The sequence below is a fragment of the Erinaceus europaeus genome, chromosome 4, assembly GCF_950295315.1.
Source record: "Erinaceus europaeus chromosome 4, mEriEur2.1, whole genome shotgun sequence".
In the NCBI taxonomy this organism is placed as follows: domain Eukaryota; kingdom Metazoa; phylum Chordata; class Mammalia; order Eulipotyphla; family Erinaceidae; genus Erinaceus; species Erinaceus europaeus.
The window spans coordinates 141,733,778-141,750,250 of record NC_080165.1 but is presented as its reverse complement, the minus strand read 5'-3'; the positions used below and the strand labels follow the sequence as shown (position 1 = coordinate 141,750,250).

At 48.0% G+C, this 16,473-nt stretch overlaps 2 protein-coding genes across 5 annotated transcripts in view; one reads left to right on the top strand and one right to left on the bottom strand.

Annotated features, from left to right (window-relative positions):
• Positions 1-13,137, bottom strand: part of PPIL6 (peptidylprolyl isomerase like 6) — a 48,398-nt gene extending 35,261 nt beyond the window's left edge. Inside the window, exons 1-3 of one of the 4 annotated variants that reach the window (XM_060190659.1) lie at positions 12,956-13,137; positions 10,160-10,255; positions 9,951-10,001 (exon numbers count right to left, since the gene is read on the bottom strand). In XM_060190659.1, the coding sequence (XP_060046642.1) occupies positions 9,951-10,001; positions 10,160-10,255; positions 12,956-13,039 (231 nt within the window). In that variant the 5' untranslated portion in view covers positions 13,040-13,137. Of the gene's footprint in view, positions 1-9,950; positions 10,002-10,159; positions 10,256-11,505; positions 11,742-12,955 lie in introns of those variants that run through there. The other 3 variants (XM_060190658.1, XM_060190661.1, XM_060190660.1) reach the window with 3 other exon arrangements.
• SMPD2 (sphingomyelin phosphodiesterase 2) lies at positions 11,797-16,339 on the top strand. Its single transcript, XM_007531166.3, has 10 exons — positions 11,797-12,241; positions 12,371-12,467; positions 12,582-12,658; positions 13,154-13,247; positions 13,382-13,471; positions 13,707-13,789; positions 13,909-14,041; positions 14,128-14,232; positions 15,682-15,835; positions 15,935-16,339. Exons 1-10 carry the CDS (start codon positions 12,192-12,194, stop codon positions 16,321-16,323), a joined length of 1,272 nt encoding a protein of 423 aa, XP_007531228.1. The 5' UTR covers positions 11,797-12,191; the 3' UTR covers positions 16,324-16,339.
• Positions 16,340-16,473: the final 134 nt, after the last annotated feature.

Genomic DNA, 16,473 nt, shown 5'->3' with positions numbered 1-16,473 from the left:
CCTCTCCTCTCCTCTCCTCTTCTCTCCTCTCCTCTCCTCTCCTGGGTCAACTAGGAATACCAAAGGAGACCACCCGGACCGAAACAAGACAGGACTAGAATGACCACAGGAACCCAGTAAATCATCCGTGAGTACAAACACGCGTGGCTGGTGACAGAGAGGAGACAGGGGCCTAAGGAGAGATTAAGTGACTGCTAACAGTTCAACAGTTTGTCAGTGGAGACACCACCTCCAGTCTGCTCCACCAACAAGGGAACAGCTGAAGGGAGGAAAGGACTCCCCAGAGACTCACCAAGTGCAACTCCGAGTCTCCATTGCTACTACCCTCAGAATCTGGAGCAGCAACAGGGAGGGACACCAGGGCACAGAGATCTAACCGGGGAAACTCAGGAGAAGACCTATACCTCAGTGGCATAGCTGAGGGGCTGTGAAAGTCTCTTTGCATAACCACTGGATTATCTCTGCCACACCCTGCTTTATCTATTGGTCAGGAGTCAGTGATTAAGCTAAGAAGCCTATTGATAGTTTAAAAGCCCTCAGGCTCCCATAGCCTACAGGGAAGAAAAAAAAAGAGGCTTTTACACCACTGAACTCCAACTCAGGGATTGAAAAAAAACTGTTAACTTCCACCACAGTAACACCTTTAATTAAATTACTTAGACACAAGTCAATCCAGGCAATAGTAATCAATAATTTGAAAAGTACTGATAAAGGGAACTCATAACATAATATATTAAATGGTTAAAACAACAAGAAAAAATATTGGAGACTTGAACCAGGACAAGAGTCCAGCTAAAAGTCCTCCAGAGGGTGAAGCACAAAACAACGAGTTCAACATCCAAACATTAGCTAAGGAAATAATAACAGGAGTGAGTAAAGAATTTGAAAAAATTGTAATCAGAAATGCAGGAACAACAAATGAGAATATGGAAGAAAATTCTAATTATCTCATGGTTATTAGAGAGCTGAAAGCTGAAATCTCTAAGCTAAGAAGGCAACCAGCTGAACAAGCTAAAACAGTATCAGAGCAGGGCAACAAAATAGATGAACTCCAGAAAGCAGTAGAGGGCAGAGAGAATAGAATCTATGAGGCTGAAGACAGAATTAGCAAGATTGAGGATGAATTAGAGACAACTAAAAAAGAAGTAAGAGATCTCAAAAAGAGATTAAGAGATGCTGAAAACAACAACAGAGTCCTATGGGATGACTTCAAAAGAAACAATATACGCATTATTGGCTTACCAGAGGAAAAAAGAGGAGAGGAAGAAAGCATTCTCCAGGCCATAATAGCTGAAAATTTCTCTAGTCTCGACAACACCAAAGACATAAAGATTCAAGAAGCCCAGAGGGTCCCAAACAGAATTAACCCAGACCTAAAGACACCAAGACATGTCATACTTAGAATGGAAAGGAATAAGGATAAAGAAAGGATCCTCAAGGCTGCAAGAGAAAAACAAAGAGTCACCTACAAAGGAAAACCCATAAGATTAGCAGCAGACTTCTCCATACAAACACTACAGGCCAGAAGAGAATGGCAAGATATCTATCGAGTGCTTAATGAGAAAGGCTTTCAGCCAAGAATACTATATCCTGCTAGATTGTCATTCAGACTAGATGGAGGCATCAAAACCTTCTCAGACAAGCAACAGTTGAAGGAAGCAACCATCATCAAGCCTGCCCTGAAAGAAGTTCTGAAAGGTCTCCTATAAACAACCAGACCACCACAAATAGGACATATATCAAAACACTCTAAAACTCTAAAAGAATGGCGTTAAAATATCTTCAATCCTTGATATCAATAAATGTCAATGGCCTGAATTCACCTATTAAAAGACACAGAGTAGGAAGATGGATCAGAAAACACAACCCAACAATATGTTGTCTACAGGAAACTCACCTAACGCAACAAGACAAACACAGACTTAAAGTGAAAGGATGGAAAACTATCATTCAAGCCAATGGCCCACAAAAAAGGGCAGGAACAGCTATTCTCATATCTGACATGATAGACTTTAAAATAGATAAGATTAAAAAAGATAGGAATGGACACTACTTAATGCTCAGAGGATCAGTCAATCAAGAGGACTTAACAATGAGAAGCCATCTAAATACATCAAACTTCTACTGAAAGAGCTACAGCAATATATTAACAGTAACACAATCATAGTAGGGGACTTCAACACCCCACTATCTCAACTTGACAGATCATCCAGGAAGAAAATCAGTAAAGACATAAGGGAGCTAAATGAAGAGATAGATAAACTAGAACTATTGGACATTTTCAGAGTCATTCATCCCAAGAAACTGGAATACACATTTTACTCAAATCCACATGGATCATTCTCAAAGATAGACCATATGTTACAGTCCCTCTCTGCAGGGGGAAAGCTTCATGAGTGGTGAAGCAGAGCTGCAGGTGTCTCTGTCTCTCTCCCTCTCTATCACCCTCTTCCCTCTCAAGTTCTGGCTGTCTATCCAATAAATAAATAAAGATAATTTTAAAAAATGATAGCAACAGCAAATGCTGGAGAGGTTGTAGGGACAAAAAGAACCCTCCTGCACTGTTGGTGGGAATGTCAATTGGTCCAACCCCTGTCTGGAGAACTCTCAGAAGGCTAGAAGTGGACCTACCCTATGACCCTGAATCCCTCTCCTGGGGATATATTCTAAATAATCAAACACACTCATCCAAAAAGATCTGTGTACACATATGTTCATAGCAGCACAATTTGTAATAGCCAAAACCTGGAAGCAACCCAGGTGTCCAACAGATGAGTGGCTAAGAAAGCTGTGGTCTATATACACAATGGAATAATACTCAGCTATTAAAAGTGGTGATTTTACCTTCTTCACCTCATCTTGGATGGAGCTTGAAGTAATCATGTTAGCTGATATAAGTGAGAAAGAGAAGGAAGAATATGGGATGATTTCACTCATGGACAGAAATTGGCAAATAAGAACAGAAGGGAAAACACAAAGCAGAACTTGGATTGGGTTTGGTGTATTGCATCAAAGTAAAGGATTCTGGGATCTGGGGAGAGGGGTGGTGGTTCAGATCCTGGAGCACGATGGTGGAGGAGGACTTGGGCTGGGGGGTGAGACTGTTCTGCAGAAAATTGAGAAATTTTATATGCATATTGAAAACTGGATTTACCACAAATCATTTACACCCCCCATAAAAATCAACTAAAATAAATTTTAAAAATAATAATTACTATTACTGTTGTTTTACAATCCTGGGGTATTACACACACACACACACACACTTTCTACCACTCCCTAGGCTGACTCCACCCCCACCCCCATTCTGTTTAATTCAGACAGAGAAAGCAGAAGAGAAACAAGAGACAGACAGAAGTCCCAGCACCACTCCATCACCTTCCCTAAAGCCATCGGCCACTTACCAGCTTCACCAGGAGTCATCAGTGGTGCACCCACATGCTGCCAGGGCTCAGACCTGGGTCTTCGCTTATCGGTTAAACAGGGGGAGCTCTCTCCCAACCCCCAGGAATATTTATAGCTACAAGGGAATCAGGGTGATAAGCCTTGGAATTTCCTGGACATAGTCAAGGGCAGTGAGGAAGAGAATTTACCTTGGTAAGTTTTTTTTTTTAAGTCCTGAATCCCACAAATTGAAGAACACTGGTTTGTCATTAAGCCAAACTGATTTAAGTCAACCCCCTTAACCTCAGTTATTGGTCATTAAGTAATGTCCCTTCTGGGTAGGTCTGCTTTATGATTACCTAATACCAGTCCTGACAAAACAATGAATTTGGGACAGTGCTTCTCTAATTTTAGCAAGTAATCAGAATACAGACTGCTGAGGCTCACCAGTGTTTCTGATTCTGGGGTGGGCCTGAGAATTTGCATTTCTTTTAAAAAATATTTCATTTATTATTTATTAGAGAGACAGAGAGAAATTGAAAGAGAAGGGAGGATAGAGAGGATAGACACCTGCAGCCTGCTTCATGATCAGGTGGTCTGAATCGGCCCATGTTCACTGTAAAATGTTACTCATCCAAGTACGCCCTAGAGAATCTGCATTTTTATTTTAAAAATTATTTATTCATGAAGAAGGTAGGAGGACTGAGAGAGAGAGAGAAGAAAAAAAAAAAAAGGATAGGGCCTACTTTCCCATATGCCTCTCCCAATCCATATCAAGTAATATTGCATCTGCCGATCGCAACCTAATCAACACAATGATTGCCACCTCAACATGCTTCAGCTCAGACTGTGTCCAGAGACTTCACGTGTGGAATGACAACCCTTCAGCTTCATTACTCGGGTGAGACCTTTCCTTTCATAGTACACTCTAATTCCATCCCAGGTGGTTCACTTTCTAACAAAGACCCAAAACCTAGATATACACCAGGTTCTGTGAGAGAGAGCATATACTACTGCAAAATATATACCTGAAAGCAGAAGTACACTAGAGTTTGCAGTGAGTACTCCCCTAATATCTCCTCTCCACTATTCCAAGCTTTGGGTATCCATGATTGCTCAACAATTTGTTTGGCTTTGTATGTTAACTCTCTTTTCAGTCACCAGGTTCCAGATGCCATCAGGATGCCGGCCAGGCTTCCGTGGACTGAAGACCCCACCAGTGTGCCCTGGAGCTCCTCTTCCCCAGAGACCCATCCTACTAGGGAAAGAGAGAGGCAGACTGGGAGTATGGACCAACCAGTCAACGTCCATATTCAGCAGGGAAGCAATTACAGAAGCCAGACCTTCCGCCTTCTGCAACCTACAATGACTCTGGATCCATGCTCCCAGAGGGATAGAGAATGGGAAAGCTATCAGGGGAGGGGGTGGGATATGGAGATTGGGTGGTGGGAATTGTGTGATTTGTACCCCTCCTACCCTATGGATTTGTTAATTTATCCTTTCTTAAATTAAAAATAAATTTAAAAAAAATTTTAATATTTATTTATTCATGAAGAAGGTAGGAGGACTGAGAGACAGAGAGAGAGAGAGGGAGAGAGAGAGAAAGAGAGAGAGGGAGAGGGAAAAAAAAAGAACCAGACATCAATTTAGTACATTTGCTTCAGGGTATTGAACTCAGGGCCTTATGATTGAGAGTTTAATGCTTTATCCACTGCACCACCTACCCGGCCAGGGAAATCTGAATTTCTTTTTTTTTTTTTTCCTCCAGGGTTATTGCTGGGCTCGGTGCCTGCACCATGAATCCACCGCTCCTGGAGGCCATTTTTCCCCCTTTTTGTTGCCCTAGTTGTTGCAGCCTCATTGCGGCTATTATTGCCATTGTTGACGTTGCTTTGTTGTTAGATAGGACAGAGAGAAATGGAGAGAGGAGGGGAAGACAGAGAGAGAGGGAGAGAGAAAGACAGACACCTGCAGACCTGCTTCACCGCCTGTGAAGCGACTCCCCTGCAGGTGGGGAGCCGGGGGCTCGAACCAGGATCCTCACGCCGGTCCCTGTGCTTTGCGCCACGTGCACTTAACCCACTGCCCACCGCCTGACTCCCGGAAATCTGAATTTCTAACAGCATCCCAGGTGATGCTAAAACTGCTGGTATGGTGACCACAATCGGAGAAAAACTGATGTGGGAAACAGTTTGCCTCAGCCTGCCAACTTGCCAAGCTCCTCTCAGGAAATTTAAGGTCCAATATTTCATTCCCCGACCCCTCTCAAAAAGTCTTACTAGAAGTCAACGACTGCCACCTCTTCAGATTCAAAGGAGGTCTCGAAACTTTACATTAGGCTCAACCTGACGCTGTTGACTGGCTACGGAAGAAGGGCAAACGCTAGAAAAGATGCTGAGCTGTAAATTACCGAAAGAACCCATGGGGCAACACTCGCTGGGATTTTTTTTTAAAATCTATTTATTTGTTTGTTTATTTTTAGCTAAGAACTGCTCATCTCTGGCTCTGGCTTACGGTGAGTGCTTGGGGATTGAACTGGGACCTTGGAGCCCCAGGCATAACAATCTTTTTTGCATAATCATTATGCTGCCTCCCCTGACCTCCCTGGAGTGTTTAAATTTAACAATGTTGGGAGCTGGGTGGTAGCACAGCGGGTTAAGCGCACATAGCCCAAAATACAAGGACCAGTGTAAGGAACCCGGTTCAAGCCCCCAGCTCCCCACCTGCAGGGGAGGGGTCGCTTCACAAGTGGTGAAGCAGGTCTGCAGGTGTCTATCTTTCTCTCCCCTTTTCTGTCTTCCCCTCCTCTCTCCATTTCTCTCTGCCCTATCCAAGGATGATGACATCATCATCATCAACAACAACAACAACAAGGGCAACAAGAGGGGGGGAAATGGCCACCAGGAGCAGTGGATTCATGGTACAGGCACCGAGCCCCAGCGATAAACCTGGAGGGGAAAAAAAATTAACAGTGTTGGGCCCAAAAGGTGGAGCATGTGCTTTGCATGGGTTCCAAACCTGCACCACAAGAGAGAACAACCCTCTGAGGCACAGTGTCTTGGTCTGTAGCTCTGTCTCATTAATAACAATAATAATAATGATAATAATAATAATGTCAGACTTGGACTAGGGAGGTAGCTTAGCACTAGAGTCCACACATGCCTGGGGCCTTGAATTAGATCTCTGTCACCATATGAGAAAAAAAAAAAAATCATCAGTATTGTCCTATCTGGTAGATCACAAAACTTTAAAGTAGGGAGTGAAAAAATAATTTATAAGTTTTTTTTATATTTATTTTTCCTTTTGTTGCCCTTGTTGTTTAACATTGTTGTGGTTATTGATGTCGTTGTTGTTGGATAGGACAGAGAGAAATGAACAGAGGAGGGGAAGACAGAGAGGGGGAGAGAAAGACACCTGCAGACCTGCTTCACCGCTTGTAAAGTGACTCCCCTGCAGGTGGGGAGCTGGGTGTTCAAATGGGATCCTTACATCAGTCCTTGTGCTTAGCGCCATCTGTGCTTAACCCGCTGCGTCACGCCCGACTCCCAGGAGTGAACGTTTAACTGTGGTGTTTTGATTAGCCTGGTGGGAGAAATGCTGTGTAGAGCCCACTTTATTCAAGCTAAAAACACAGATGCCTTGTCTGTGTGTGTCTTTTGCACATGAGGTGGCCTCATTGCCTGCTTTGCAAGAGGAGACTAGACCCAATGGTTTCTAGCACTTTTCTGTACTAAAATAGAAGATGCAGCCTTCTGTTTGTTTGTTCTGTAAGAGAAAAAAGCCTTTTCAAAGGCCCTGAAGACTCCCACAGGGGTGGATTACATTCTGCTCAAGCACAGGACAGGATGTACCATGACTGTGCTGACATAACAAGAAGACACATGCTTACACTGAAGGAAGACAAAATAAGTCTGAAAAGAAAGACATGGTAGTGGCCTGGGAGACGACACTGTGGAGAAGGTGCTGACCTCTCAAGCATGAGGCCCCGGCATCATATGGACCAGTGATACTTGAGTTTTTTTCTCTCGTTTTCTCACTGATTAATACATCTTTAAAAAATATGTAAGTAAATAACTATTTTTAAAGAGATTTTATTTATTTATTAATGAGAAAGATAGGAGAGAGAGAGAGAAAGAACCAGACATCACTCTGGTACATGTGCTTCCAGGGACTGAACACAGGACCTCATGCTTGAGAATCTAGTGCCTTAGTCATTGTGCCACCTCCCGGACCACAGTAAATAACTCTTTACAGTAAAAAAGAAAAAAGGAAGCCAAGGTATGGTAACAAGTACCCAGGGGATGAGAATGGGACAAGGAAAAAGAAAGGATAGCAAGGACCCAGGTTCAAGCCCCCAGTCCCACCTGCAGCTGGGACACTTCACAAGCAGTGAAGTAGGTCTGCAGGTGTCTCTCTTTCTCCCTCAGTATCTCCCCCTTCCCTTTCAGTTTCTATCTCAATCCAATACGTACACGCATATAAAGGCCGTAGAACAAAAGGCAGGTGGAAGACACAATTCCCTAGAATCTCATTCAAGCTCCATGAGTAAAGCAAAAGAGAAAACATCAGTATCTTGGACTAAAAAGGGCAGGGAATTACAAATTGAAATGTTCACCAGTCTTTAAGAGGACAGTGGAGGGGCCGGGTAGTAGCACGGTGAGTTAAGCTCACATGGCACGGAGCTCAAGGGCTGGCATAAGGATCCCGGTTTGAGCCCCCGGCTCCCCACCTGCAGAGGGGCTGCCTCACAAATGGTGAAGCAGGTCTGCAGGTGTCTAGCTTTCTCTCCCCCTCTCTGTCTTCCCCTCCTATGTCGATTTCTCTCTGTCCCATCCAACAACAACAGCAGTGGCAACAATAACAATAAGGTAATACGGGCAACAACAAGGGCAACAAAATGGGAAAAACGGTCTCCAGGAGCAATAGATTGGTAGTGCAGGGACCAAGTCCCAACGATAACCCTGGAGGAAAAAAAGGACAGTGGAAATATGTGCAAACTATATACTAAGTGTTAGATACTGGCTCTCCTGGAGCTAGGAAGCACATGAGTGGTAGGCAGGACAGTAAGGATGATGATCAAAATGAAGGAAAAAACAGTTTTATGTTAGGGTGATGAAATCTCCAGGTTCGCCTAGAACTATCCCAGCAAACCCCTCAATCTCAAGAAAGTCAGGTTCACTGGCTACTTTAGATACTTTAAGGGAGGAGGGGAGGAGAAATCATCATTATCTGGCATCTGATAAGTACCACATATGTGTCTAGTATGGTTTTTTCTGAATTCCCATGAAAATGTTTTATGGACACAAACATGTGTGAGACTTAATTGATGGTATTCTTAAACTCAGTTTAGGCGACTAATCAGAGAACAAACTGGCCCCACACAACACTATCTACATGCTGTTGGCCAGATCACAGATCCTATGACATCCTGTGCAACAGAACACAGAACAATCAAAAGATCACTTTGGTCAGGGGGCATGGGATTCCATCAGTCACTGGGGAAGTAAGGTGAGTCATGGTAACCAGACCTGGGAGTCAACAGAACTGGGCCAGGGGTGACAAGCACTGACTTACCCCATTCAGTTTCCTCACCCCACCCAACACGTGACATAACCTAAAGAATGCATATAGCTCCAAGCAGTCTGCCAACTGCTATGGCTGAAATATACAGGGAAACCGTTTTACTTTTAATTTTATTAGTGACTTCATATTGATCCACAAAAATATAAGATAATAGGGGTAGGGCAGGGGAGATAGCATAATGGTTATGCAAAGAGACTCTCATGTCTGAGGCTCTGAGGTCCCAGGTTCAATCCCTCACACCACCATAAACCAGAGTTGAGCAGCCAGAGTTCTGTACCTCCATTCCTTCCACTGGAAGCTACAGTAGTTCTCCCAAGGTCATAAATATGGGTTGACTGCTATTTCAAGATATAACTATATATCTATTTTTTCCCATGGTCCTACCTTCTCCTCTTTTCCAAGTCACACCTACACATATTACTACTTCTGAATGTCCTTCCTTTTTCCCTCTTCTCTCCCCAGCTCCTGATGGAGTTGGAGTTGAGAGCCCTCTGGCCATCTTCCCCCTTTAATATCTTCCCCACTGAGAGTATGGGCCAAAATTCTTTATGGGGTACAGAAGGTAGAGTTCTGGCTTCAGTAATTGCTTCTCTGCTGGACATAGGTGTTGGCAGGTGAATCCATACCCTCAGCCTGTTTCTGCCTTTCCCTGAGGGGTAGGGCTAGGAGGAGGTGAAGTTGTAGGATACATTGGTGAGGTCCATCTGAAGAGTGAGGTCACCTGAAGAAGGCTTCAAGTGAGACAAAGCATCCCTGGGAAGAAAAGTGGTGCTTATCATCAGAGTTCCCTCGGCAGTAAGCCCACACAAATCCCCTAATCTAAGGATACCTAATGCTATCAACACTCTCCAGAGTCAAGGCCAAGAAGAACACCAAGCCACAGTAACCTGAGCGCCAGGGTGTCACAAGTGTAAGTGACCTGCAAGGAAAGAGGTGTTACCATCAGCAGGGGTTAGGAGCAACGCTGAGAGTTGATTACTTACCTCTGCCTCACGCTTTCCCATGAAAATCCTGTAAACGTTCTTTAAATCACCCTGGTAAAATGATTGAAATGATTTAGGAAAAGCACATGGCTTACAGAAATAAAATCAAGTTTAGAATTACAGCTAAAGTTTTTATTCTCCCCAAACAAGACATAGGTAAGTCAGGCAAAACTTTGTCATTATCTCCTACACCCCCAATTAGCCTTTACCCTTTTTGTTTCCTGTAGGTACTGATTCCATGCAAATTCTTGAAGAGGAACTATTATGGGGTCTTCAAATTTGGATGGATAGTTATTCTTCAGACTCTAGGTTTCAAAATAGGATAATTATTTTAGAGTGAGTTCTTTTCTAAAAATCAAAGTAGTTTCCTCCAATTTTATGGGGGACTGCAGGAACTTTTATTCAGTACTTACACAGGTCATGGTCTGGATCAAATGTCCCTAGCTTATATGAAGTTAATATAATAAGCTTTTCTTCCCCATAAATTAAAACAATCTGCAGACCAGGAGGTGGTGCAGTGGATGAAGTGTTAGCTTCTCAAGCAAGGAGTTCAGAGTTCAAACCTTGGCACTGCAGCTTCCAGAGTGATGCTCTGGTTCTCTCTCTCTCTCCTACTCTCATTAATAAATAAAATGTTTATAATAATAACAGTTGGGTGGGGGGTGAGCGGTGGCAGGCCCAGCAGAGCACAGCCGGCACTGCATGGAGACCCAGGTTCAAGCTCCCAGTCCCAACCTGCAGAGGGGAAGCTTTACAAGCAGCACTGCAGATGTCTTTCTCTTCCTCTCTATCTCTTCTTTCCCTCTCAACATGTCTCTAAAATATAAAATAATAATAATAAACGGAAGGGGCCAGGTGGTGTCGCACATGTTACATTGTACAAGGATACAGATTGGAGTCCCTGGTTCCCACCTGCAAGGGAAAAGCTCTGGGAGTGGTGAAGCAGGGCTGCAGGTGTCTACCTCTCTCCCTCTCTATCTCTCCCTTCCTTCGATTTCTAGCTGTCTCTACACAATAAATGAAGCTAATTAATTAATTAATTAATTAATTAAAAAAAACTGGAGCTGGAGGTGGTACACCTGGTTGAGCGCACATGTTACAATGTGCAAGAATATAGGCTCAAGCCTTGGCTTCCCATCTGCAGGGGAGAAGCTTCCAGTGAAGCAGGTCTGCAGGTGTCTCTCCCTTTTTTCCCATCTCCCCCTTCCCTCTCAATGTCTCTGTCTCTACCAATAAATAACAAATAAAATATATCTTAAGAAATTTCCTTAAAAATAAAAAAACTGAGTTAAAAAAAAAACCCTGTTATTCAATTCAAAGTTAATGTGAAACAATGTGTATACATCTGTAGATGGAGGAATGACTTTTTTTTTTCCCCCAGCAAAGTTCTGAGCACTTACCTAACTCGTATGAAAAGTCGCTCTTTTTGCAAACAGAGCGACCCCCGTGCTTCCCCCCTCCTCACTGGCAGGACCACCACGCCACGACAAGACCCTCTCTCCCGCCCGGGATAGATGGAAAGGGCAGCCTGCACCGGTGCTTTCTCCATGATTACCTCCGCCACGGACTTCGCAACCTGAAACCCGGAGCCTTTGAAAAGCCCCACCACCTTCACCTGCAGCGGCTTCGGGGGAGGGGGCTGCGAGTTGCAGGCGGTGGGCCTCATCCCACCCGGCGGCTGGCTAGCCATGGCGGCGCTCGCAGACCCGCCGCACAAACACTCCGCGTCGCCCGGGCAACCGCAGGCCCCGCCCCCTCCGACAGGGCGGGGCCATGCGAGGGGCGGGGCGACGGACGACAGCCCGGCCTTTGCTCAACTTTGAGCCTGTTGCTGCCTAGCTGCGGGGGCTCGGCTTAAAAACCGTCCCAGCGCTGCTGATCGCCCCAGACCAGCTTCGGGAGAACAAGAAGCGAGGAGCTCCGGGCACCGCTGGCCGCCCACCCGGAACCCCCCCACCCCCCGCGCGCGGCCCTGGCCTCCCATCAGCGCCGTGATTCCGCAGCTGATCGCCTTTTTCCGGGGCTCGGCGGGCGGCGGGTTTTGGAGCCTGCAGGCCGGTTGCCGGGGAAACGCGCGAGCGGGTCCGGGACCTCGCGCCCCCGCGCCCCCTTTGGTCCCCGCTCCACCTTCCGGAAGGTGCGGGACCCGGCCGCCGCCACCTGTGAGCAGCAGCCCCGGCAGGAGGCGCCTGCCGCCCGCCCCGCGACCGCGCAGGGTCCCGTCCCGAGGGCGGCTCCACCATGAAGCCTAACTTCTCCCTGCGGCTGAGGGTCTTTAACCTCAACTGCTGGTGAGTGCGCCGCCCCCGCCCCAGCGAGGGAAGGGTCCGCACCCGCACCCAGAGGGAGGAGGGCCGCGTGGGTGCGGGGTGGGGGGGACCCCCCATCCCAGGCCTCCCCCCACCCATTCCGGCCCGCAGGGACATTCCCTACGTGAGCAAGCACCGCGCCGACCGCGTGAAGCGCCTGGGAGACTTTCTGAACATGGAGAGTTTCGACCTGGCCCTGCTGGAGGAGGTGGGGTGGCGCCGGCAGCCCATGGGGGAGCCCGAGCTTTGAGGCGGGGTGAGAGGGGGTATGGGGGGAGGGGAAGAAGGGGCCCCCGACAGGCACCCACACCCCTGCCCGCAGGTGTGGAGTGAGCAGGACTTCCAGTACCTGAGCCAGAAGCTGCTGCCCACCTACCCGGCTGCACACTACTTCAGGAGGTGAGTGGCTGGCCGGCTTATTATCCCCGCCCCCTCTTTTTTAATACATTCATTATTGAATAGACAGAAATTGAGAAGGGGAAGGGGAGAAAGGCAGAGAGACACCTGCTGCCCTGCTCCAACACTCCTGAAGCTTTTACCCCTGCAGGTGGGGACTAGGGGCTTGAACCTGGGTCCTTGTACACTGTAGTGTGTGCACCTGGCCCTGCCTGCCATTGAACTGACATGGAGCCGTGCAGCCCTGCCCAATCCCCAGCCCCCCTACACACACACACACACACACACACTCATACTCACACTCGGACCCCCAGCTTCTCTCCTCTGGGCGATCTGAGCCCAAGAGATTGGAGGCACCAGGAGGATCTTACCTGTGCAGCACATTCCAGAAGCAGCAGCAGCAGGGAAAACGCCAGAACATTAAGGGGGGAAGGGGAAGAGGGGAGAGGAGGGCTTCTCTGCTTCTTTTCTGGCGATTAAGCAGGACTTGGCTTTCAGCGGCATCATTGGCAGTGGCCTCTGTGTCTTCTCCAAACACCCAATCCAGGAGTTTGCCCAGCACATCTACACCCTCAATGGCTACCCTTACATGGTAAGCCTGCCCTCAGGCCTCTCCTGCCTCTGAACTTCCCTTCCAACGCTCTGTGAAGGAGGCATCCTTCCGAGGGCTAGACAGACAGGGTGCAGTGCTCTGACTTGTCTGTGCCCCTCCCCTCCTGCCTGCAGATCCACCATGGTGACTGGTTCTGCGGGAAAGCCGTGGGACTGCTGGTGCTGCATCTGAGCGGGCTGGTGCTCAATGCCTACGTGACCCATGTGAGTCGCTGAAGGAAGGTAACATCGTGTAGGGGTAAGACACCATCTGGGGCCGAGAGGGAGTCCTGCCAGGACAGCCTGGGCATGAGGTGCGGGGGGGGGGAAGGATCTCCTGAGATCAGTAGATATGGTCACTCGTTGTTTACCCTGCACCAGACCGCGTGACAGACAGGTACACGCTTGCCTAAGTGGGGCACTCAGCCTCCTCCTCTGTTGTCTCATCTGTCTTGTTCAGCTCCATGCCGAGTACAGTCGACAGAAGGACATCTACCTGGCACACCGTGTGACCCAAGCTTGGGAACTGGCCCAGTTCATCCAGTGTGTGAGCCTGGGCTTGACAGGGGAAGGGGAATGGGCATGGGGTTCAGGGGCTGAGGGACAGCAGAAGCCCCACTTTGAGGAAGAATTCCTGCCTCACCACCCTGGTTCCCCCCCAGCCATACTTCAAAGAAAGCTGACGTGGTTCTGCTATGCGGTGACCTCAACTTGCACCCAAAGGACCTGGGCTGCCGCCTGCTGAAGGAGTGGACAGGGTTGCGAGATGCCTACCTGGAGACCCGAGACTTCAAGGTGAGGCCGTGTCTCTACCCACCTGCCCAGCAGCTGCTCTCCCTCCTCCTCTCGCTACATATGGCACAAGTCAACTTTGCATCTAGGGTGCTGAAGAAGGCTGTACAATGGTGCCTGAGAACTGCTACGTCAACCAGCAGGAGCTGGAGCCGTTTCCCTTGGGCATCCGCATCGACTATGTGCTCTACAAGGTCAGGCCTTGCCCCACGGTGTGGCTTCACCTGCTGGGCTTCGGGTCTCCTCACCCCTCACCAGCCTGCGCAGATGACCGCTCGCTGCGGACTAGACAAAGGGAGAGCCCAGGGCTGGCTGTTTGGGGAAAGGTTCTCTCTCTGGGTGGGGGCCAGGCGGTGGTGCCCCTGATTAAGTGCACACATGACAGTGCACAAGGACCCAGGTTCAAGACCCTGGTCCCTGCCTGCAGGGGGAAGCTTCATAAGTAGTGAGGCAGTACTATAGGTGTTTCTGTCTTTCTCCCTCTCTATCTTTCTCAATTTTTCTGTCTCTATCCAATAATAAATAAATAATAAATACTAGGGAGTTGGACAGTAGCGCAGCGGGTTAAGCATACATGGCATGAAGCACAAGGACCGGCATAAGGATCCCGGTTCGAGCCCCTGAATCCCCACCTGCAGGGGAGTCGCTTCACAGGCGGTGGAGCAGGTCTGCAGGTGTCTGTCTTTCTCTCCCCCTCTCTGTCTTCCCCTTCTCTGTCCATTTCTCTCTGTCCTATCCAACAACGACATCAATAACAACAATAATAATAACCACAATGATAATAGCTTTCAGGAGTAGTGGATTCGTGGTGTGAGCCCCAGCAATAAACCTGGAGGCAAAAACAAAGTCTTTGGATAAAGCAAATGAATACAATCATTGCCAGCCACAAAGGACAACAAGCTATGAAATGAGGCTGAAGGGGGACCCAGAGGCTGATAGACAAAGGTGGCCTGGGGGGTACTAGGTCTGCAGGTGTTTGTCTTTCTCTCCCCCTCTCTGTCTTCCCCTCCTCTCTCCATTTTTCACTGTCCTAGCCAACCACGATGACATCAATAACAATAACTACAACAACAATAAAAAAACAAGGGCAACAAAAGGGAAAAATATATAAATAAATATATAAAAAATTTTAAATCCTTTAAAAAATAATAATACTAAAAATAAAGAGGGTAGGAAGAGGCAAAGAGAGGAGAGAAGCAACATAGCGCTCTACCGTGTAAGAAGGCCCCATGCATCGTGCACCTCCATGGTATCAAGATTGGAGCCCGGAGTCCTGCACAGTAAGGCATACACTCTACCAGGCAAACTACTTCCTTTTTTTAAAAAAATTTTTTAATATTTATTCCCTTTTGTTGCCCTTGTTTTATTGTTGTAGTTATTATTATTGTTGTCATCGTTGTTGGATAGGACAGAGAGAAATGGAGAGAGGATGGGAAGACAGAGGGAGAAAGACAGACACCTGCAGACCTGCTTCACCACCTGTGAAGGGACTCCCCTGCAGGTGGGGAGCCAGGGCTCGAACTGCGCTTTGTGCCACCTGCACTTAACCCGCTACGCTACAGCCCGACTCCCGGCAAACTACTTCCTGACCCCCAGTCTACTAAATGCAAAACACACAAAGCTCTCTCTCTCGGCCCCCCTAGGCAGTCCCTGGGTTCTACATCTCCTGCAAGACTCTGAGAACCACTACGGGCCACGACCCTCACAGTGGCAGCCCCCTCTCTGATCACGAGGCCCTGATGGCGACGCTGTGTGTGAGACACAGCCCTCCCCAGCACACCGCCAGTCCCCCCTGTGGTGAGTAACCCCCCCTTTCCCTGGCCCGCCAGCACAAGGCAGCTCTTCCATTCTGACACATCTCTGTCTCTTGTCTCTCTCTCACCCCACTACCTCTAGGACCCACGGAGTGCTCACCACTGACGAGTGTGCTCAGGGAGGCCTGGGCGGAGCTGGACCTGGGCATGACCCACGCTCACTGGTGGGCCAACCTCGCTGGCTACGTGGTTGGCCTAGGGCTGCTTCTCCTGGCGCTGCTGTGTGCCCTGGTGGCTGGAGGAGAATTCAGGGAAGTCGCCATACTGCTCTGGACCCCCAGCGTCGGACTGATCCTGGGGGCAGGTGCAGTCTACCTCTTCCATCTGAAGGAAGTCAAGGCCTTATGCAGGGCACAGGCTGAGCTCCAGCATGTGCTGAGAAGGGCAAGGGAGGCCCAGGACCCGGGTCCAGAGTCTCAGCCATCCCTGTTCCTGGGGCAGCAGGAGGGGGACAGGGTTGAGGAACAATAAAACACACTTTTATGGCTCTGCCGTTTCCCTTGTAGAGATAGTGACTGGGGTGGAGGCTCAGTGGCTGTCACAAAGTAGATCTTCAGGTTCCTTGCTATCCTCTGGCCTCCCACACACCTCCTTCCTCCCTTCCTCCTGGAGGCAGCCTGA